At 36.6% G+C, this 24,253-nt stretch overlaps 1 protein-coding gene across 1 annotated transcript in view; it reads right to left on the bottom strand.

The window, feature by feature from the left end:
• The window catches only part of LOC121412888, a 59,476-nt gene that overhangs the window by 18,537 nt on the left and 16,686 nt on the right, over positions 1-24,253 (bottom strand). The window contains exons 4-5 of the mRNA XM_041605650.1: positions 23,082-23,260; positions 22,413-22,509 (exon numbers count right to left, since the gene is read on the bottom strand). Of these exons, the coding sequence (XP_041461584.1) occupies positions 22,413-22,509; positions 23,082-23,260 (276 nt within the window). The remainder of the gene's footprint in view (positions 1-22,412; positions 22,510-23,081; positions 23,261-24,253) is intronic.

Raw genomic sequence — 24,253 nt, 5'->3', positions numbered from 1 at the left:
GCTACTTGGAAGAAATCTTAGCAACAAAGTTCAAATTGTCAATATACTTTGAACCCCTAATGAAGTTTCACAAACTATTTTCATATGAACATTGTACGTAGGATTCCAAAACGAGCTCATCTATGGCAAATTTTCACAGTCCCATGACAAAATACCTTTACCTATTTAAAACTGTTTGAAGCTCCTTGCCTACAAACTCAGCTCCCTGCTAAAAACATGAGTTATAATTTCTCCTTGGCCAAAAAGTTTCAAAATGAGTTTGCTCGTGCTATTTTCTCTCCTCCTCAGCTGTTCTCCAGGTTCAATTCAACATCTTTCACACCCTGATTGGTAGAGGCAGAAGCCAACATACCAAGAGATTTTCTTCTTTTGTCATTTGTGGTGAGGGAAGGACATGTGGGGATTTAGGTACAAATCTGGATGGATTGTAGGGAAAAACCTGTAGTGGGAGAGAATTGAAAAATCTAGTCTACAACAAAGTTAAAACGACAATCTCACATTCACATATTGGAAGTTCAATGGATATGATTTTTTTGTTTAGTAAAATCCAAAAAAATGAATGAGAGAAATTGAAAAGATACCACTATGGGCAATTGTTTTGCATATTAGTAAAGACATAGGCCGACATACATTTTTACCAAACATGATGGCAAATTTGTAGATAAGTCATATCTTTCTTATTCTTCATGTGGTTTGGACGCAACCAAGTGTTTTGCAAATTTACTTCTTCAATTATTCCCATCATTTTCATATGATCAATACGAAGAAGGAAAAGGTCTGAGTGGTAAGACTAGTTAAGGCACTCAATTTTTCTTTTAGTTTAAATGCAAAAGAAATGGCAACATTCCATGAACTATTCTAGAGTCATGATGCTCCTCCCGGAGTCCCCTAGAGATTTCTTGTAAAAATTGAAATAAAAATGGTTCTGTAATGGAATTTTGATCAAATTTTTGGCAACGTTTGATTCGAATTATAAGTAACTCAACAAGGCATGAAATATGTCAAAAACTTGGCAAATGCTTGGATTACACAGGAAAATGTCAACATGAAAATATGTGGGACGAGATGATACTTTTGAATGTTAAGATGATGAAATATAAAAAATTATTAGAGAATGAAATTATGCATCAAGTCTGAAAATGTTCACTTTTCATCCTTCTCAAAGATACCTCTCAGTCTCATGATTTAGAAATAGTCCACACACACAAATTCATGAAAAAGGTAGGCCTAATGCTAAATGACAAAACTATTTTGTCATGGTTTCCCCATGAGCAACATTTTATTTGTACACATGCTGAAAAGTTGGAATTATTCTTAAAGGCAACAGGTGTCAAGCACTGGTAATACCATCTACCTGCTTTTTTTTATAGAACTGCAAAATGAAGACACATAAATCTAATCTGTCCATATAATGCATTCAATAAATTTGGGTTTATGCCCCAACAGAGCCCAATAAATACTGCCGTTAAAAAAGAAATGTGAAAGAAAGATACATGATATGTTCAATAATTCTTTTTCATATGCCCATATTGTTTCCTGACCCTCTACTGAAATGTATTTGGAAACTTCAATCAGAGAAATGGAAGTGATTACCCCACCAGCTTTCAATCTACAAATCTAGATATTATTGGGTACTTTTCAAGATTGGGCACAATTAAAGATAAAGTATTTTATATGAGCACAATGTATGATATTGAATAATCAAAGCTTCTGCTAGGAAGAAATAAAAGTATTGAAGCAAGTCAAAATAAGTTTCACTATTTTCTCATTCTTCTCTGAAAGTTTAAACCAATGTTGTCCAACTCATTTCTCCCAAATCTTGTGGTTCTTCTTTTCAATGTCATTTCAAGGTATTACAGGGCCTCATATAAAATGGATTAGAAGTCAAATACAAGAAGACGGGTTAGTGGTAATGATTCTCAAAGGATCAAACAATACCAACGGTACCAAGAGAGGAGGGCATTGGGATACCCCTTTGCTATCCAATGACTCATCTCCATAGATAACGATGACAATGATGTCACTGGTCTTGGATCTGTTGGTTTTACATCATAGCTTTGCTTTGTTAAAATCTATCTGTAAACTTAGGATGGATACCATATTAACCTTGATCAAACAATAATACATCCTCTTTTCTACCCAGACTTCCACTCCCCTGCCCCTCTCTGGGGACCATTTCATCAACATTTTTGTCCCACAAGTTGTCAGATCTGACATCTTTCCTTGATTTTGATTGGCTGAGAAGCACTGTTACTATGGTAACTGTCGGATAGAATGGGACTTGTCGGTAAAACGTCTGACAAGTCCTTTCATGAAACACTCCCTGATCTAAAAGCTGGCTCTGAAGTCTGAAGAAGAAATGAAAGATTGGCACCAGGATATCTGATTTGGGAGGGGGAAGATGAGCAAAATGAGACCAGATATTTTTTTTTTTGAGGGGGGGATACCATATAGAATTGTCCCTCCAAAGTCCATGGTTAAACAACCCAAATCTCTTAATTGCATTATCAACTCTTCTTCTTTTTTTCTTACCCTTTTTTAAAATAGAAATCATGCCCCCCCCCCCCCGCAGCACTTCCCCCAATCAAATAACTTCCACTATTCAACCTACATGCATCATCAGATGTTTTTGCAATGTGCTTTACAAAATTATATCTGTCTTCATGGTCTGAATTGAAATATGAAGTTAAATTGTCCTTATCTCCTTTTTAAACCCTACACCTGGTTTCTCATTTCTTCCACTTCCTTGACGTTTATCTTCTACGAATGCCTTCTCTAGGGTTAGAGGTGGTTCATTAGGGTGCCCTCGCTTGGTGGCTCGCTCTGAATGTTTGATCCGAGGGGAATCGGAGAATTCATGCATGGCAAAGACTGATTGGGGTGAATGTTCTAATGTTACCATTACTGTGCAATATGATAAAGGTAGGGAGAGCAGTCAGGCAAGAGGATGAAAAGGAAGAAAAGAAATAGAGTGGAATGAGAAAGATGGAGAGATGGATGGAAAATATACTTGCCACTCATTCATGTATAGAAAAGGCCAGGGTGAATGTTCTAATATTACCATAGCATGGAGGGAAGCAACAATGGAAAGGAAAGAGGGGAGGGGGTGAGGGAGGGGGAGAGTGAAAGTGAGGGGTGAAAGGGGAGAGAGGAGGGAAAGGGAGGGGGACAGGGATGGAGGAGAATAGGTATTGATTGAGAAGGAGATATAGCGAGGCACCCAGGGATAAGAGGATGGGAGAGGGGCAAGTATTAGCTTGGGATATGATCTACCCATTGAGTAGAAGAAAAACATCCCCCAAGAAAACCCCCACAAGAAAAACTACAGAGAAAATGAAACGACATGGTCCCTACCCCAAAAGGAGTCATAGAAAACAGAGAGAAGAGAATGAGAGATGAAAAAAGGATTGTCTGCCCGAGCCCAATCGGGCTTTCAATATACAAGTACGGGGGGGGGCTGAGGTGATTATGGATACCGACTAGACAGTCAGGTTTCCAGCGGTGTTCATCATTCACGCATCCTCAAGCAGGAATGGGGTGAATGTTCTTAATATTGATGATGTAAAAGACTGGGACCCCCAATGGGGAGAGGCTTCAAAAAAGATGAAAAGAACTAGATGGATGGAGCATGGAAAATCATGAAATTCCTAGGTAACATTTCATCCCTCATGATAAAGGATTTGTGATTGCAAATCTAAATTATTTCCAAATAACAGCACCAAAATTTGAGATGATCTGTTACAAAACAGAAAAATGGTTAAGAGATGCATGAGTTTAAGAGAGGGAAGAAGCAAAAGGGAAGTACCAATAACTAGATGACTCCCTCGTTGACTACCCACGTCCAGTATCCTTGAATTGCACATCTTCATTTCCAATTACAATCAATGTATTTTTGGAAGCTCCTGTCAAAATTCATTCTGTAAACTCCATCTAGAATCTCCATATTTCCATGCTTGAGATACTCCTCAATAATTTTTCCTGATCTCTTAATTCCACATAATTTTTTTTCCAAGAACATATAAATTAGCAGGAATTGTAAAGTTCTATGATCACCTTTCCTATTTGGGAGCCAGATCCACTAGTGTATAGAGGGGGCCCCAGGGGGGCACAGCCGGCCCGTGCCCCCCTCCCCTTTTTGAGAGGCAGTTCTATTTTTAATGTAAAAATGCTGTTAAACAGAGGTGTGCCCCCCCCCCTTTTGAAAGTGAAGACCTTTTTTGGGGTCAAATTTTTTCATGGACGAAATACCTTTATTTTTGGTTAACCAGTTTTTTTGGGGGGCTTGTCAAATTCCTCAGGGAAAATGTGCCCCCTCCCCCTTGGGAAATCCTGGATCTGCCCTGGGGAGATCAACTAGAAAAAGAGGTAGATGCATCTCATTTAATGGCTGTTTTTCCACATTTATTGTAGGCCTACTTGATACCATTGTTAATAAAAAGAGTACTTGCGTTGTCGAAGGGTATTTTAAAACATCTATTTGCCATTTATTCCATTTGCTCCTTTCTTAAGACACATGAAAAATGTGACAATCTTATCGAAGGTTACCGGTCTTCTATTTCTAATCTTAGAAAAAAATAGAGCAAACATCACAGCTAGATGCTGTTCACATCTTGCATATCCTTCACAAACATGGCTGACCTGAAATAGAGTTACATTATGCTCGCAAGCATTTCACTATTCCACTTCAAATCTCTAACTTATAAATAGAATAGGAGATAAAATGAGACTGATGAATTCAATGCATGATGGTAAGATGTAAACAGAGGGCCTCATGGGATAGAAAAGAGGCGTTGTGGGATTGTTCCAGATTGAAAACTAACTGGATCACATTTCTTTTCATTTGATTTAAATCAACATTTTTCTACAAGTTATAGAAATTCTTTGTAAGGGTCTAATTTCAGGAAATTTATAATACCATTATTATGTTTGTATGTTTTTTTTTTCATTTATTGAAATAGGGTAAAAATAACCCCTCTTCAATTTCTCAATCTATCTACCTAGTTTATCATCACCGCAGGTACCTTTCAACCCTATTCCCCCATCCTCCCCTCCCCCTTGTTGCATGCCCCTTGGTCCCTCTATTCAGAGCAGAAAATCAAACTTAAATTTGTTTAAAGATCTCATATAACAGATTGATTCATGAAAAATTTGTTTTTTTTTCCTAAATGTGAATCAAATTCATTAAATTAGATCTGATCTTCCCTTTTGCCAAGTTCAGTCAATTAGAAATGTTCAACAAATAATGACCATGTAAACAGCTTCCTCTGAAATTGCAGGTACATGATTAGATCTTGACCTGCTTCTTGGTTGTTTGATCACCACAAAATGATGATCAGGGTGCGAATGAACCACTCAATGTGAATAGAAGGGGGTACTCCAACAGACGCCCCATCTACATTCTCTCGGGATTATGTTATTCCTGGATTTGCTCTTGAAAGCCGATCCCGAGCAAACACGGCAGCGACCTTCCGAGAGTGCTTCCAATTCAATACCCATCACGTAGAGCCGACAAGCGACGAATGTATGCGAGGGGTCGCCTACTTGGGTAGCTATTCCCGGTGCTGGAAACATTGCAATGTAGCATGATAAATAATGTTGCGGAGATGAGATGTTGTGTGTATGCAGAGGACATGCTCATGGATTGTACATAATGAAGCAAAGAGGAGGAAAAATGGGAGGGGGAAAGGAGAGTGAAGAGGAAATTGCCAAAGAGAGAGAGAAAGAGAGAGAGAAAGGAAGGAAAATAGATGCATGCAGGTAGCAAGAAAGAGAGTTACAGGCTTTTCCATTGGACTCTGGAGCGGAGCGCAATCAAGAAGAGTTTATATAACTAAGCTGGGAACATTACAATAATGTCTCACTTATCATGATCACTTGGAATAATATATTTCATCAAAGTAAATCTTCTAAAAAATATGTTCACTCATTCATGTTTGCTTATATCTCTTTATTTTCATCAATTACTAGTGTCAATCGTTTATTTTACTATTACTGTATCCAAATCATAATGCAGATTTCGCTTGACAATGATAGTTTTTAATACAAAAACTTCAGCATCAAACCAACAAAATGTCATCTCTAATTGGAGTATACGTGTAAAAACACATCCAGTTGATCCTTCTCCAAATGTGCTGAGCAAAAGTTTTGGAGGGAATATTAGAAAAGGGGTCAAGTTAAAATTTGGAGGACAGGTGCAGCATAAAATCTTGAACAAATTTGTCTTTTCACCCATAAATGTCTTGAAGTGTTTCACTTCCATGGGGCAAAAGTTTGATCTCCCAAAACACATGTCTTGGAAATGACTGAAATTGAAATGGAAAAATGCCAATAAAGAAGTTTTCTCTGTTGAATGCAGGGTACTTATTCTACATGAAAAAGTATTGTGTCTGTGTTGAAAGAGAACATGGCTGCGACCAGACGATTCAATATTTTCTCCTATTTCTAAGTATTATGGGCAGTTTTATCCAGAGAGCGTAAATTTGTGTTTGGTATTTTCCCCCCATTTCATGACTTCACATATCATTACCACCATAATCACCACCATATCACTACCAATAACCCATCCATCATCACCACCATCATCACCATCACCACCACCACCATCATCCCAACCATCACCACCACCATCATCACCACCATCACCATCATAACCACCATCACCACCACCATCATCATCACCACCACCACCATCACCACCACCACCATCATCCCAACCATCAACACCACCATCACCACCATCATAACCACCATCACCACCACCATCATCACCACCATCATCACCACCATCACCATCATAACCACCATCACCACCACCATCATCACCATCACCACCACCACCACCATCACCACCACCACATCATCCCATCACCATCATAACCACCATCACCACCACCATCATCACCATCATCACCACCATCATCCAAACCATCACCACCACCTTCATCACCATCATAACCACCATCATCATCACCTTGTCACCAACATCATCATCATTCATCACAAACAGTCAACACCACCAAAGCATTACCACGACAACAAACCATCATCATCAACAACACGACTCCTACCACCACCACCACCACAATAGACTTCCACCATCTCTATCTATCTTCATCATCATTAAACTTGGTAGACATTCATGACTATCACTTTACAGCAAGTACTTCCACAAAAATCTCCATTTCCACTATTAATGATCCAATCAGTCTCCAGGTATACTTGAAGTATTGATATGATGACAAAGGATGCATCTCAAAATTGAGGCACCTTTGCAGGTGGATATATCTAGGTTGAGTTCACACCAACTTCTTCAGCTAGAATAATACAATGAAGGCATGACCAAACTTAAGGCAGCATATCACTATAGGCCTATTGAGGACAACAGATTATAATTGAGGTCTTGATTCAAGTGATATTTAGTGACCACTGCAGAATCATATTACAAAATGCAACTTTTTACAGAATTACATACAGCTTGTGTTTTGGTTTATATTCATATTTATCCTCAACCAACAACAATCAGAATAAAACTTTGCTTTAAAATGAATGTCTTTAAAAACTTGAATTGAATCCAGGGCTAAAAAATATTGCTTGAACACATCCCTATAACCATGTAGTCCCAATGCATACAGAGCAATGGTGATGTTTGCTGAGCGGTTATGGATTATGCAAAGCAATAACCGATCCTCTCCAGGCACTTCTAAGCTCTTAGGCACACACTCAGATATACATATTTCATGGAAGACTTGAGAGGATACAAAGTTAAGTGGATAACATGGCAGGTACAATGGTATGGATGAGATGGAATCCTTGAAGATAAAAACAATATACAATCACTGGCTTCCCATTGAAACTCAGATCGTAGTCAAATGGGGGGGGGGGTAATTGTAGGGATAGCTGTCCCAGAAACCTCACCAATACTCCTTTATCCCTTGTCAACTTTCAAAACAGTCCAGCCAAGTGTAGGTCCAGAATGAATGAATTGATGAATGAATATGAACGAACGAACGAACAAACAAACAAATGAATAAATAAATAATAAATTAAACTGATCAGTTTAATCACTCAATTGGACAGGCCCATATTCTTGAAATTGTGCCTATTCTTCGCTCCCCCCCCCCTCTGTTGAAAAAATAATGTGTTATGTAGGCCATGGTTATTATGATATGTAGATCTATGTCCTAATGACTCTGCAAGGTTTATCCTCCTAACCACTGATAATATATCAAAGTGAATGTTAGGAATCCGGACACTGACACAGAACTTGGAAGAGAGTCAGAAAGCTGACACAGTTGTTTATCTTGGTTGCCATGGATACAGTGTTCTGGAGGCTGCTGGATGATATATGATGCACTTAGAACAATCCATGGATGGAAGGGGTCGATTACAATCCCCAATATGATGAGATATTTGTTGATGTTCATTGGATTTCATTCCATTTCAACCATGATGACTTCTTGTTCTGTCAAGATAGGAGGTCCACACTCCAGTCCATGATCATGATGATCAAGGATCCATTCTTTATTTGCTGGCAATTCAAAAAAAAATTCTAGTTCAACAAATCCTCATGCCTAAATTCCGCAAAGCGAAAGTTATATAAAATCACAAAACTATAAGCAAACAAAAGGAAAATATGACTGTGGTGTCCTTTTGAGCTCCACCACTATCCAGTTGAAATCAAATGTAAAAATAGAGTTAATAAATACCAGGCACAGGTATTCTTCATGAAAAGGAATTTAGGGAGTAAATTTGGAAAATTTGTATGGTAAAAAAAATTGGTATTCTCTATCTTTCCCATCTAATACCACCTGGTACAATCCAGTTATTGTTGCCCAAAGTGCTTCACCTTTGTAAAGAATTTATTTCTTGCCAGGTACATGACCCAATTTACTTCACCTGGGTCAAGAGCGGCCAATAAAAATGAATGATTCCCAAAGAGCAATGGCAAGGCAGGGGATAACTTGGTCAAAGTTTTATTACAAAAAATATGATTAAGCCTACACTATATTCTATTAACACTAACATCCTCTACTTATATCCAAAATACAAAAAAAAACGTACGTTTGACCCCTGTCCCCTGACCTCTCATCAACACAATATCAAAAGGAACAAGCCTAATGAATCTTCGAATACGGTACGCCCATATACCTACAATAAGACAGTATGAAATAATGATGAAATATGAAGAAAGCGACTGCATGCAGTGCTGTGATATGACAGGGATACCTGATACAAATCCCCTGAGATATACATCATGTTTCTTCACCAAGCTGCCAAATCAAACATCACCAATGTTGTCTTTCCTAGCTCTCCATGGAGAACCTCCTACCCCAATTATCATAGTGATAGAAACCAGCCACAGACCACGTTTGCTTCAGAACGTGACTTCTTGAAGAAGTTTGGAAGCTCCTTGTCCTTTCCAAAATAAGCTCTGTGTTACATAAACTGAGAGACTCATGAGCAATTATTACAAAATGTGCAAATTTTACTAAAGCATTACAGGGCATGAACCCCCTTTGTATATCCCTTACTGCCATAACTACATGGGAGAATGCACAGACCATCTCTTACCCAACCCCTGTTCCCCAGCTCCCCCCCCCCAAAAAAAAAAAGTCATCTCATTCAAATCTTAATTTTTAACATAGAAATTTTAGTACTATCTACTTAAGACCAGATTCAAACTTTTCACTGATGAACATTTTTTATGAGAAATCTATACAAGCGAGATTAATGTAACAGACCCCTCCCCTTAACTTCCAACCAATCAAATTATTCATCCCTACACTTGGGTAGGGGGCAACTGAAACAAACTTTTACACCAAGAAGTTAAAGGCTTGCTTTTAAAAAGTTAATTTATCAATAGACCTCAGTCAATATCTAAATCCTTTTTATAACAAAGGCATGAATCTTTGGCAACATAGTATTCAGCTTCGTGTATCATCGTTATAGAATAACACATTTTTTAAACGAGACAAGGATTTTTCAAACTCCCTCTAGCAAAGATGTAATCACTGTCATCTGGCTTTCATCCAACTTTGGCCACCAAGTTCAATATTTCATCTTCCCCTTATAGAAAAGAAGTCAACAAAAGAGCATGCACAACAATCATCTATCAGTAACTGTAGCACACTTACACCAGGGAATAAAATCTATAAATCATATTGTGCAAAGCGCTGATGAAATGGTGCTGGACCACAAAGGGACCTGCTTTAGGGGCTGGATAGAAAACTAGAGAACAACCAACATAAACTGATAATGAAGATATAACCTTATTTTCTATCTAATTGATATGATTATTAATTTTGTTGATTTCCACATCTTCAAGAAAAAAAAAACTCAATCGTTTCCTCGGATTGCAATCAATTGCTGACGTAGCATTTACTTCTGTTACATTGAAATCCTTTAAAGGAGTTATCAAATTATATATCACAAAAGATGCAATTTGAGTGTCATTTTTTGATAATTTGAAATTTATTATCTCTGCTCAATTTCACATCATGGAAAAAATCTGCCAATTTTCCAACTTTCACCTCCCAATAGCACTTAAATTTGAATTAAACAGATAATCCATATGCCTGAGTGGCTTCCAAGATTTATTGACAGTAATTTACTTCAACAGGTACATAATTTTGTCATCGATATGTACAAAGCAACAATAAACATGGCAATATGATGCTCCCGATAACTCAGTCCGTGACAGATATATGACTTGGCATGGGCAATATTTGACATTAATAATCTAAATAGATGTACTAATGTCATAAATCTCACTCACACATCATAAGAATGAGTCATGACTTGGTTGTATCACTTTTGCGTTCTGTTCAATTAGAGTGGCACTTAACACTTACCAAACGAATTATTAAATATATTCAATATGTAGCTTCTATGTCACCAATATTACATGACTGTCAATATGGGATGCGGATTTTTAATTACAAAAAGCTAGCTAACATGACCAAATACGGCAATCATTTTCATCTCATTCTCACGATACCATCTCACATTAACACAAGGCACGTGCGTGCAGCCGCAATCCCCAATAAATTTGTGAAATTAATATGTTGCCCGAGAGAATACAAAAGAGGCACTCGCACAGGACCCCATCTGACAGAACTAGTTATTTAATTCTTGGATAAAATGGTGATAATTGCTTTCATCACTATTCAAGGATACCTTACAGTTCAGTGTACTTTTGCTGGTATCTATGATTTGTTGCTCATTTCATTTGTGTGGCTGGTCATTTCTATGTTTCTAGTAAGTGTTGCATATATGAGTAATTTCATTAATATGACAAATGCAGTGAAATGCTCAGACAGTATAACAAATTTTAATTGTAATTTCAAATAGAATGAGATATTCATTGATTCCAACTGGAGTGTAAAATGAAAAATCAATTAATGTAATTTCTATTGATTGGTTTAAGTGTCCTTGAAATTGCTCATAACTAATCTCTTGCTTTTCACCCTTATTCTTTTCCTCAACAATTAAATCTTGTAGGGATGACAAGCTTGTATTACAGTTGTAGGCCTATTTTCTTGTAGTTTGTTTTTCAAATTTTCAATTTTTTGAATTCATAATAAAAAGGAAATAAACAAGTAGAATATATTTACATCCTGTAAGAATGTTACAAAGTATGCATAGAATTAAATAAAAACATAGGGCCTGTATGTATGCTTGCTATTCATTCTAGTTTTGTACGAAGCAGCAGCAATAATATTACACTGATAGCTTTAAATTGAAGTAAAAGCAACCAGCAATAACTCTTCATGCTCTAAAAGCCTGCAAAAGACTTATAATACACGCTGTTTAATTGGGACTGCACTAAACAGAAAAATCATAAATCGCAGCCCTGAAGAAAAATGAAATGGAAAAAAAGGAACAAAGAAAATGATTAATCAACCCAATTTCTTTGTTTATGAGAGTCAAATTATAACCACTGGGCAGTAAATTTCCTATATTTGCCCAACTGAGGCCATGTTTACCTGGTCTTAAAACTTTCCTCTTCTCATTCAACAAGTAAGCTGCTAAAATCACAGCATTCCTCAATTTTCTGTTTGTTTTCGCCAACCGTTTTATTATCATTCAATTCCTCCAGATTTGCACAGCCCTCTATCCTTTTCCCTGTTAGCAGACACCCAATTTCTGGACTGGACAGAACCAGGGAATTTGTACGGGTATGAACACATAGGCAGAGGCTGCAGTTTTTGTCTTTGCCTTTACCAGTATGAAGATGTTACACAAAACTTCAGCAATATGTCTGATGCAGAAGACTATACATTGTAGTTGTGACGCAGCCACCACCCATACACTCCGGTTTATTTCCGATTTGTCTAATTCCAATTTGTCCACTATCCACATGGTTTGATTACCAAGCCCTCCACTCACCATTTCGTCTAATAACCAGTTGGTCCAATATCCATTTACTCCATAAACCAGTTGTTTCAATTCGATAAATGTTAATTGGGCGAAATGAATGAAAAGAAAATGGATATTAGACCAACTGGTTAATAGATGAAATGGTTATATACGAACTGGTGATTAGACCGCTATAGGCAAAGTGATCATTGGACCAAATGGTTATTAGACCAAATGGTTATTAGACAAAATGGTTGTTAGACAAATCGTTGATGTACAGAATGACATTAGACTAAATGAAGTAGACCATGTGGTGAGTGGACCAGTTGGTAGTAGACGAACTGGCAATATACCAGTCTCACCTTAGTTCTTGTTGTTTTTTTTAATCGACTAAGATTCACTGCGGGTTTTGCATTAGGAAAAACTGCCAACTGACATTCGGTTATCCTGTTTCATTTCTCTTTAGTTACTATATTATATATTAATGAACATTGAAGGCATCAACACAGTAGACGCCCTTTACGATATATTATCTTGTTATGAACTGGACGAGTGATATCGACTTTGGGGTATTTGCCAAAACGAAAGATGTAAGCATTAAAACCAAAGGTTCATTCCCAATTAAACAAATATACACTCAAACTTTGTATGCTAGGATGCTTGTATTTCCTAGTTTAGCAAGCAACAATTTTTTTTAATCCTGATTAACTCAAGAATCTTCAAAATGAAAAAATAACCCTACATGTTGATTTCAATAAAACTTTATGATAACATATGACATACATCAAAGCCAATATATTTTGTGTACACGAGAATAAACTTCAAATCCAGTAGACTTTTAAAAATTTGAGTAATTTCACAGCCAACTTCATTTCTCTTTATCACTGCTCTGATCAAATAATTACACCACTCTACAATCATAAATATTAGGAAAGGTCACATTTTTTGTTGAATGATTAATCCGATATTATAATTATTTTTGACAGCTTGAATGACTCAATTAACACCCCATTAAAGTTTCCAAACATTCAGTCCCTTTTCAATATCTATTCATTAAATTCAATAAATCTTATCAGAATTTTAGCAGTATGGTCTAGTAACAGAGATGTTTTTGTTCAGATGCATTCAAACTTGTAGTTGCAGCCCACCCTTCTCAGAAATGCAGAGGGCGATGACTTTTGGTGGGGGCAGTGAACTTTAGACTGTATTGTGTTTTGAATGGGGTAACAAGTAGGCCTTCTGTGTTTTACTCACACACAAGATCGCTGGACCCATTTCATGTTCTGGAAGTGAAACATCATTTAGAGAACTCCTCATGTTTATTTATTTATTCATTCATTCATTCATACATTCATTCATTCATTCATTTATTTTTTTTTTGGAGTAATCATCAGAATTGAAATGAAAACAAGGAGGAAAAGGCAAATGACTAACACATTTTCTCTGAAAAAATAACATAGACTTTAATGAAATCTTTTTGTTATGATACCATTTCCTATACCTAGTAGAATCAAATTGGAGGATCAAGATCGAAGTATAAAATGTAACTTACCTCCACATACAGGAAAATCAATAAAATCTATGAAATATTGTTGGAAAGAGATTAATTTCATGCAGAAATGTAACTTTATCATATTTGGTAAATATTTCATGTGACTGTGCCATGGACCAGTGATGGCCTGGTGGTACAGGTACAGTCGCTGACCGGCAATCAGTAGGTGAGAGGTTCAAATCCTGCTGGTGTCTAGACTTTTTCTGCCTTATGAAATAAATCAATCAATGTGATCTTATTTACTGGGTTGAAAGCCATAAATGTATTTCAAATATATTGAATCTTTCCCAGCAAGCCCTTTAAAATTCCATAGAACCACCCCCCCCCCCTCCTCCTTAAATAATGAAGGGAAGAATAAGTTATTGAAGTAAGCTTACATAAAGTATGAAATAGAATTTAGGCCTACAAGAATATCCAACTTTCAAACAAGAATCTAAATGATTTCAAAACCATGTTAATACTATATACTACTCTGACTCTCCCTTTATATAGCAAAAAGCAATTCCCAAGCTATCCATTTCAAAAAGCAACAAAAATCACTTAGCGTTTCCTCTCAAAATCTTACAGAGAAATAGATTTTTATTTCATTTGTGATACCAACATCATGGAGGCTTTTAAAAGGAGAATTATGGGATTACGAGTTCCATAATAGAAGCATTTAGTTCTTGCACATTCAGGGTGTTAGCAAGCTTTTTGAAATTCGCTTTAGATAAAAGTTTCTAACAATAAAGGTCTATCAAAGAAAGGACTGAGGGCAAATCCTACATATTTCATTACTCAGCTGCGAGGTGGTGAAACTGTGGTTTGTAGGGGACTTCACACACAGACATAAGTATGTTTTAAATAACGATTTAAAATCAATATCAACCTTGATAAGAGAAGGGGGAAAGTTTCTGAGCTACGTATCCAGATCATACTTCAAGATGTTATGGAAGGATAGCTGGTTTAGTAAACACTGTAACTTCAAACAATTTCTGTTTGACGGTCTGACCTAAAAAGTTTATAATAAATTAATTAATCTAAACAGTAGCTAGAAAGGTGATTTTCCTATCTCAGGATATATATTTCATTCAACCTGAATGGATTAAAGAAGTCAATTTAACCATGAATCTCTGACAGCAATTAGATCCAATCCAAGTTTAAGATCGCTCATTAATCAGCCACTTCATGAAATTTGGACGAATGGGTACCTTATTCCACCAATAGGCATATACAAGCATTCATGCTTTCTTAGCAATCACAGGTAAAAAATCACCACCAATCAATCTCAACAAATCCAACTTTTGAATCATAGTTTGTAAATCATGTCCTATTGGGGTATGAACACACTTTATAACGTACTTTCGCAAATGGGTGGTATGTGAAAACACTTTGGAGAACACTTATCAAGGTGAAATCGATTGAGAAGCACGATTTTAATGAAAATCAGAGTTTTTCCACGATCGCTTGGCTTAATCAGTCAGCTCTTAGAAATAATCTCTTACTTGAAATCTATTTCATAGCTAAAATGCACCTTTGTAAAGGCGCATTTTACCATAAATGCTTCAATCTGATAATTTGCCTTTAAAATGACATCCAAACCCCCTTGAGTACAGTACCTATATAGAGCAGAAGTGACTAATACCTTTAAATATGTCCATTTAGTGATAATATGCAGATCCTGAATAGAATAAAACGGTTGAAAGGGGGCTGAAATTTTCTACACATTCATTTCCTAATGCTTTTAAAATGTTGTGATAAACACTTCAAATTTGTGATATCTTGCGATGGTTCTACACAGTATGCTCAAGGAGATGGAGAGTTTGCTGAGCAAATATTTGACAATTGTTATCAATGTGTGGTATGAATTTTCACACTCAACATAGTTTTAAAATATAGCCTATATTCCAGAATATATTTTGAAATTAAATTCTAAATTTTCTTTAGGGAATCCTAACATGATTATATCTTAAGAGGTATTTACAAAATAATCACAAAGAATATGAAAAGTACAGTATAGGATTATTACAAAAGTCACACAAGAATTTACAATACTTACAGATCACTTGGATGATCATGGGGAATGTTGAATTAAAATTGAGTAGATAGCTTGAAACAAAGTCAAATCAAGATTAATTTAAAATGTAATCCAGTCTTTTACAGAAACATCTAAAGAAAGCAAACATGAGCATGACATGGAATCAAAGTCTAATTCATTTCGGAAATTGAAATATAAGCTGATGATCAATCAAACCATTTCTAATGGAAATGAAAACAAAGGAAGATTAACTTCTTGAATTTTTTACCAGAAAGCAAACAAAATGATTTGAATTCTAAGACTGTTTTTTCCATTCTTTTTTCTTGCGGAGCAAATACTTAATACCTCGTGTGATCCATGGGTAAGTGATTTTTTTCCATGTAGTGAGGTGTGATAATTCGGTAACTGATTTATATTTTTATTTCTTTCTTGTTGAGGAATAATTTCTCATAGCATAACTAGGCCTAAATATATAGGGAATTTGAATACTTCAATTATTTCATTTTCAACTCTTTCATCAATCACTACCTTCTATTCCTCCCTCATTCAAACTTTGTCCTTCTTTTATTCCATTTTTCTGTCTTGACTGGTTCTATCACTGGTTCCATCGCCCTTAACCCCCTCCAGGAATTAGTATTCCTCTCCCTAACCCCCCCCCCCTCCCCTTCCTCTCTCATTTTTAGCTAGGGTCATCTTCATTAAAGCATAATCAAAAGATGTGACAAAGTAATTCACCCAATAAACCCTCTGCATTTCCTTCAAGTTCATACCAAAAAGAAGTGCCCTCAGATGACCTATTTTGAAAACCATTCTGCAATTCATTTGCAAAAGGCAGCAAGTAACATATCTTCCAAATTTGAGTTATAAAACATTTACTCTGTACCTAGTTACCTACTGCAATTTCCTTCTGGGCTTTAAGCATGAACACTCATTTTGTCCCAAAATATGTCGGGCAATTCATCATGGCTCTATAGTCTTCAGTGTTGTGAGAAATATATTTTGAATGAAAATGCAATATTTGATATCCTTGTCACTTGCTTCCTTTTTGCCAAGATGCAGTGCAACATTAATTTCCAAGGTATCTTTTTTTCCACCACAAGCTAGTTCTCTGTTACAGAATCATGCACTATCCATACATCTCTCTATTCCAGCTGTTCCTCAGTTTGATCTTAACCAGACCCATTACCAACACCATCATATCTAACAAGTAAGGTTCACATGAGAAGAGAACATTCACTTACAAGTTTAGATCACAGTCTTGAGCCCCAAATCTGCCTTAAAGGGACCCGCCGGTGTGTTAATACCATCAGCATATATGTGCAATTGCCCCCAACACTTCTACCAACTTCACCACCCCTTGATTTAGACAAAACGTACTTCCCCAGATTTTCCCCCCAAAATATATACCAGCAGATATTTGGAACATGTCGTTCAACTTGAATTCTAAAATGCAAAAAAAAAAATGTAAAAACAATCAGTATAATTGTTTCCCTCACTTGCATACATTCTCAAAACAGGCCAAATTTCAAGAGTTTCCCCTCCCCTTAGAAAAAAAATCATGTTTGCTTCATGCCCACAAGGTGTAGAATTGGAAAGACCATTAGGGATTTTGCCAAATACTTTTGAAAAGCATCATCTTACATTTAGTATGTAAAAAGATATGCAAATGTCGACCAAAAATGCACAATATCCCCTTTATAATCCATCTTGACATAGATTCGATATAAACTGCTTCCATTACATTAGTTCATTAGCACAATTTTCAAAACATGGCTAATAGGACAGAATAAAGTGCACTGTGTGTAGATAGTGACACATTTCTGTTTACTTGAAGCCATCACACCTACCATTATAAAGTTTGAAAATATTGTGTTTACATGGCCAACATTTATACATCTGTTTGACTTCCTAATATCAATTTTGTTTTAAACTGCAATGGTCCTGTGTAGACATGACTTATATCATATCTCCTGTTGACATCCTCAATAAATCTCCCAGGATGCAACGTGAGGAAGATTCTGTCAGTTCCGATTGGAGTTCTTCCACCCCACACTGCCACCACCGCTTGACTAATAAATAAATATAACACTTGACAGCCATAGGCCCACCAGGAGTTGCTAATGGCACCATAACTGAATATTTTCTGGAAAGCACTTTTTCATTATGATAAATGTAAGTGGCAAAAGTGCCATTAGTCACATTTCTATGATTAACACAGTAAAAAAAATAGCACATTGTTTATGTCGGGACCTCTAACAACAAGTTGTCTAAACTTTTTTATTAATGTTTAATATGCTTAACAGTTGTTTAAAAAGTTTAAACAGTAGTTGGAGTGACAGGCTTAAAAGGCATGCTTAAAATTTTAAACAGCATTTTTACAGTGTATGACGTCAAGTCAATGGTAGAATGATTTTTTTTTACATTTATTATTCTTTTGCAGTGATATTGAAGTATAATGCTCAGACTGCAGCTTTTGTTTAAACATTTTAAGTACATTGACATAAGGGCAAGGGTCAAAGAAAAGAAGGCAAAATCTTCCTCACAAGATCACAAAAAATAATTTAAGAAATATTTCAGGACTAGGAGAAGCATCTATTTGATGGAAAGTATTAGGCAAAAGCAGCCAATAGAAATTGAGAATTATCATTCACCTTTCAAGAACAATGATATCATGCGCAGGTTTGGTTGGCAAATACTACATCATTATAAAAAAATTGGCATTTGGCTCACAAGAAATTCTCACAACCCTTACACCAAAATGACATTGACTGAAACTACTCATAAAGTGAAAATTGGGTATTTATCACACTTCTGGAAAGAAAATGAAAACGTTTGTAGATGGCCGGTCGTCCGATTCCCAGCCTGACTGTTTGTTTGTGTGGGATGTACTGTTTAGGGAGTGAATGTTTGAAGAGGATGAAATTACTCCTGACCCTCTCTTCAACTTGCCGTCAAATTTCACGGAAAACGCTTCCTTTCCATGACAGCGGGTAAATCAATGGAGAAGGAATGGGACATGATGGCCCGAATTTGAAACAGAGGTTTAAACTCCCACCAAGATTTTTATATGATTTTAATATGATCCAATCTTATGATAGCGGTACAGTCAAATCTGTTCCCCACAGAAGCAAAATAACTTACGTTTCTGAACAGAATTATTCCATCCCATTTTCAATAAGATTAATAATTCCAATTTTCATCATATTCTGCAGGGTATAGGTCTGCCCTCCCAGGCCCCAGCCCTTCCCCGTCCATCTTCTTCTCTTATTTATATGCTTAATGCATCACATCTCCTTCCTCTTCACCATCCTATATTTGACATATTTCAATTATTGACCTTTAAACACCCACCATGCCCTACTTAGACCCTATTAGGAGAAACTCCTTCCAGGTTACAAAGATCTCACTTGAGGGCCATCGTACTATTCACCCCGCGGTCCTGGGCGCATTTTGATGAAAGAAACACCCCCAATCTTAAATGCAAATGGAGGGATGGATCGAGGGCTGATCCAATCTGATATCTTTCAATTTATTTTACAAGTTGTAAGTGACTGGTTTAACAATCTGTGCTGCCATGGTTACAAGGAACCCTTTCTTACATCTGGTGAAATCGTTCAAGATTATGTTAAGAAGAAAATGACCTTCTACTTCTAGGGGAAAAAACAATAAATTTTCTTCTTTTTTCACAATTATGTCTGATTCTTTACTTTGTTCACTCATAATGCAGGTTGCTACTTATATTCTTTCAATGCTGATCCTTCCTTCACAGAAATGTAACATTATCTTATTACATCTAATCTATCATGAATTGACTAGCTGGAAAACATGAGAAAAACAGCAATTTTCTTCCCCATTTCAATTACCACAAGAGCTTTATCAAATTCAAAAGAGTTATTTTATCTGCATGACTCAGATTTCTTCAAATTGCACCGAAACTCTGTTTTCGCAGAATCATGAGTTTATCTTTTCTACTTAGGTGTCAGCAGGGTCACCCAGGAAGTGAAGGGTGTAAATGCAATATTGAAAATATAAATCAAAAAGGCAGAGTGAACAAAATCAGAACATAGTCAAAGGTGGAATATTGTACTCTGAATAAAAAAAATAATCTTGGAATGAGAAAACAAGAGATGGGAGAAAACTGGGATGTTTGTAAATTGCCAATTTGTCTACTGCCAACTCGTCCACTCACCACATGATCTACTTTCATTTAGTCTAATGCCATTCTGTCCATCAACATTTCGTCTATCAACCATTTGGTCCAATTATCATTCGGTCCAATCATCATTTCGTCTATGACCATTCCATCTCATAACCTGTAGTGTAGGTCTAATATTTCATTTCATTTTCATTCATTTTGCATGATTGACACCTAGTCAAAATGGTATATGGACTAAATGGCTAGTGGACCAACTGGTTATTAGACAAAATAATGAGTGGATGAATTGGCAATTAGACCATGTGGATAGTGGACACTAATATTAGACCAAATGATAAGAGATGAGTTGGAAATTGGACGCATGGGCATTAGAGGAATTGGAAATAAAACCTTTGGTACAAGAGAGGAGGAGAAATGCAAGGTAGTTTGAGTGCAGAGAATATTGGAGGAGTATATAAGAAAGTATCACGTCCCTGGTAGGATATAGCAGCTAGGAGGAAGGGAAGGGGAGCACGATAGAGTTTGAACTAAAATGATACCCCTTTCATAAACCCATCCTCCAATTAGCCGCCTAAGAGTATTGCGGATAATTCAATAAAAATTGCGTTCACAAACTCCGAAAATAATCCGCACTATTTTTTACAAGCGCCCGTCCTGAAAAAGGCGGATAATCGTCATGGCAACCACACACAACCACTCCGATGCGGTTGCGTTGGAAAAGGGTGACCTTGTGACCACATGCACCATGGCAATTATCCACATTACTTTCGAAATGCGTTCATAAAGTCAAAATCTGTTTCCCGATGCTGCTATATGCGGATAATTGCAGCATCAAAATAATGCGGATAACTCTGGTCCTCCTCCGATTTTAAGACCAAATTATGCTGCTATTAGCCGCATAATTGGGTTTATGAAAGGGGTATGAGGTAGGGGTGTAGGGGGAGGGGGAGGGGAAATATGAGGACAGACGAATGTGAGAGGGATAAAAAAGTGAGTACAATAAGAAGGCACAGAAGAATTCAAGTCCATTCATGGATGATGCGAAACAGTTATTAACATTTTGACCTCTTTGTAACTCCAAGAAATTCCAAATATGGGGCTCAATCATCTATATCTTGGTGGGAAAGTAATCAAAGATTGTTTATAATCTGAATTCGGCAATAATATTCAACTGACCCCCCCCCCTCCCTTTGTAGCAATAAACTTTAAAGACCGCTGCAGGCATTAGCAAGGTCAAATTCGGACCAAGAACTTGTAGGGCCACCCTTTGGACAATTAGGATTTACAACCTCTAACCTACATCTTTACTCAAACTTTTGTGGCCCATCGAAAGTTCTTTCGCCAAAAAAAGTTTACAGCAATGCCCCATATCCAGTATGGCAGTTCGTCAATAGTTCAAGATGGGGGCAGACACGCATGTCCCTACCTGTTAACATAGACTTATTTGCACAATTTCGAAAATGAACTATCTTGATAGAGTATTTTTTTATATTCTCCTTTTATAAAAGATGTGCTTTTCCCACATATTCAAAAGATCACTGGTCTAATCTTTATTCACTTTTAATCCCATTTCATTTCATTGAACAGAAAATTACAAAGTTTACACCTGACACAAAGCACCTGACACATTTAACACAAAGACATGTTAAATATCGTACTATTATTATATCTTTACTCATTTTGCATGTTTTTCCCTTAAAATATCATTCAAAATATCTCATTTTCGCACAACTACATTTTTCAGAGCACCCAAAATGTACAAAGCATTCAAAGTTTAGGAAACTTCAATTCCACTGAAGGGCAATTCCATAAAAAAAATATGTACATCAGATGGTCCGACCCCCTATATGTGGGACCTTCATGAAATTTTCTGTCTCTGATTTCTTGTTCTTTTGACAGGCTGTAATGTTCTCAAAGGATCATGACTTGGTCAGTTTATAAACTTAAGTTAAACTTGAGAAAAAATGGGGGTCAGGCATATAAAAAGGTAGATCATTTTATGGAATTGCCCTGAAGACATTCATTGCGCTTACCAATAATGTCTTATGCATTTGAATTCACAGAGTGGGAGAGGGGAAAAAAGTGATTTTCTGTTGCTATATTCTACACATCTACAGTTGCATTTACAGAAAAGGGGCTGGCGAGCCCTCCCCTCCCATTTTTTCCTGCCCTTCTCATCCCAAGACATGATCCACGAAAAGGCAATTATAGGTGGTGTCCCGAATCATAGTGATAAGTCACTCAAACAAAAAAGGCACACAAACAAAAAGTCTAACTTTCGATGGTGGATCAATACATAGATGAGCGATGGCTAGAGATATTAACCCTACGACCCTCTGAGGGTAATTGCATGGTTGGCGGCTCTAGGCGCTCAATTATCCAGAACAGAAAAGACGCTTGGGCATTTTCTGTGATCTTCTCCAAAATCTGAACAAAGCAGATTTGATGACAGGGGTGGGAAAATACACTTCAAATAAAAAAATTAGCCTATCCTTTTTGTCCAAAGCTAATGTTACGCGTCACTACCCATCTGTTTGATATTTGTTTGAATTCACACATATAAAAATCAGTTGTCAAATTAGTTGTGCTTCATGCTTGAGAATAGGTACGTAAGGAACAGAACTGTATGGCTCATAGAACCTGTAATCACTCAACTCCAAACCACTCAAATCCCAGATACAAAGTTAACAAATCTTTAAATGATTTAATCACTATCATCATCATCATCATCACTGCCATTCATCAATATTATTACAAACGGTGCATGTATCATTATCATCACCAGCAAAAACCATCTTCAGAATCCTCAGACTCATCATCAGTATTGAAACTCCCAACATTGCCATCACCATCATCATCATCACCGTTATCATCATCAGTGTCATTCGTTATCTCCATATTTTCATCATTGCCATCTCTACTACTACCATTGTCATAATTTGTGTCATGGTCATCATCATCATTATCATTGTCACCATCATCAATGTCATTGCCATAACCATCATTGTCATCATCATCACCGCCAGAGACTTACCACATGAATAAAGCACAATGAGGTATTTATGTGTGTCCTCTGGACATGGATCTCCAAAGATCTTGCTACCAGCCTTGACAGCACAGTGCCGTCTCCCATGGCAACGCTGCATCATCTGTGCTAAGGCATCATCTGTTTGGCATTCTGGAATTTAAAAAAAAGCAACAAAAGAAACATCCATAGAACAAATGTGAAAAGGGTAATAATATGCAGTATAACATACAACCTTATATGCTTTCATATAGACATGGATAAAATGAAAAACCATATTAATTACAAATAGAAAGAAAAGAAAAAGTTAGAGAATGAATAAATCTCTAGAGGATGGAGAGCTGGAAGGAAGGAACAATAGGAAAGGGGACAAACGGAGAGAGAAACAGAGAGATATGCAGCCTGACAGAAAAATGGAGACAGAAAGACAAACAAAAAGAGATAAGGGAGAGACAGAGAAAGAAAGATGGAGTGAAAGAGAAGAGATAAAAGAGAGAATAAAATGACAATAAGAGCGTAAGAAAAGAAGAATGGATGGAGAAAAAAGAACATAACAATAGGACAAAAGAAGACATTAAGAAAGAAATGATGGTTAAAATGGAGTAGGGGAAGCAGAAATAAGAGCCGTCAAGTTCCCAATGATCTCCTACCCTGAATGCTAGGATAGAACCAAATAAGGATGAGTGCTACAACCATCAACTAGAAAGTAGGAAAGTATTCATTTATCCAAGCTCATTGCCTATGACTGTAGCAGATGTACAAACAGATCATTACTATTAGGTCAAGAAAGATATAATGAGAGTCCAGTCCAACCAAGCCCGAGGGCTGATGCTGTATAATCAGAAACATTTTAACGATCCTAAAAATTGCATTTGTTACTTATGATCCTTATTTAACTCTGGTCCCTGTTGCATAAAAGTTACTGTTGTGCCTTCCAATGGTGTCTTTCATAGAATGCTTGATTTTGATTGGCTGTTGTGTCTTGTTACCATGGTATTTACCATTGGATGACAAAGTTACCATAATGGTGACTTTTATGCAACGAGACCCTGGTTGTTCTAATTTGTCATTATTTTGTTTGAAAAGATGTGAAACAATGAACAAGTTTTCCATATATCTAGTGAAGAAACGAAATTATATGCACAT

The sequence above is a fragment of the Lytechinus variegatus genome, chromosome 4 (assembly GCF_018143015.1).
Source record: "Lytechinus variegatus isolate NC3 chromosome 4, Lvar_3.0, whole genome shotgun sequence".
In the NCBI taxonomy this organism is placed as follows: Eukaryota; Metazoa; Echinodermata; class Echinoidea; order Temnopleuroida; family Toxopneustidae; genus Lytechinus; species Lytechinus variegatus.
This window is presented reverse-complemented; position numbering and strand designations above follow the sequence as displayed.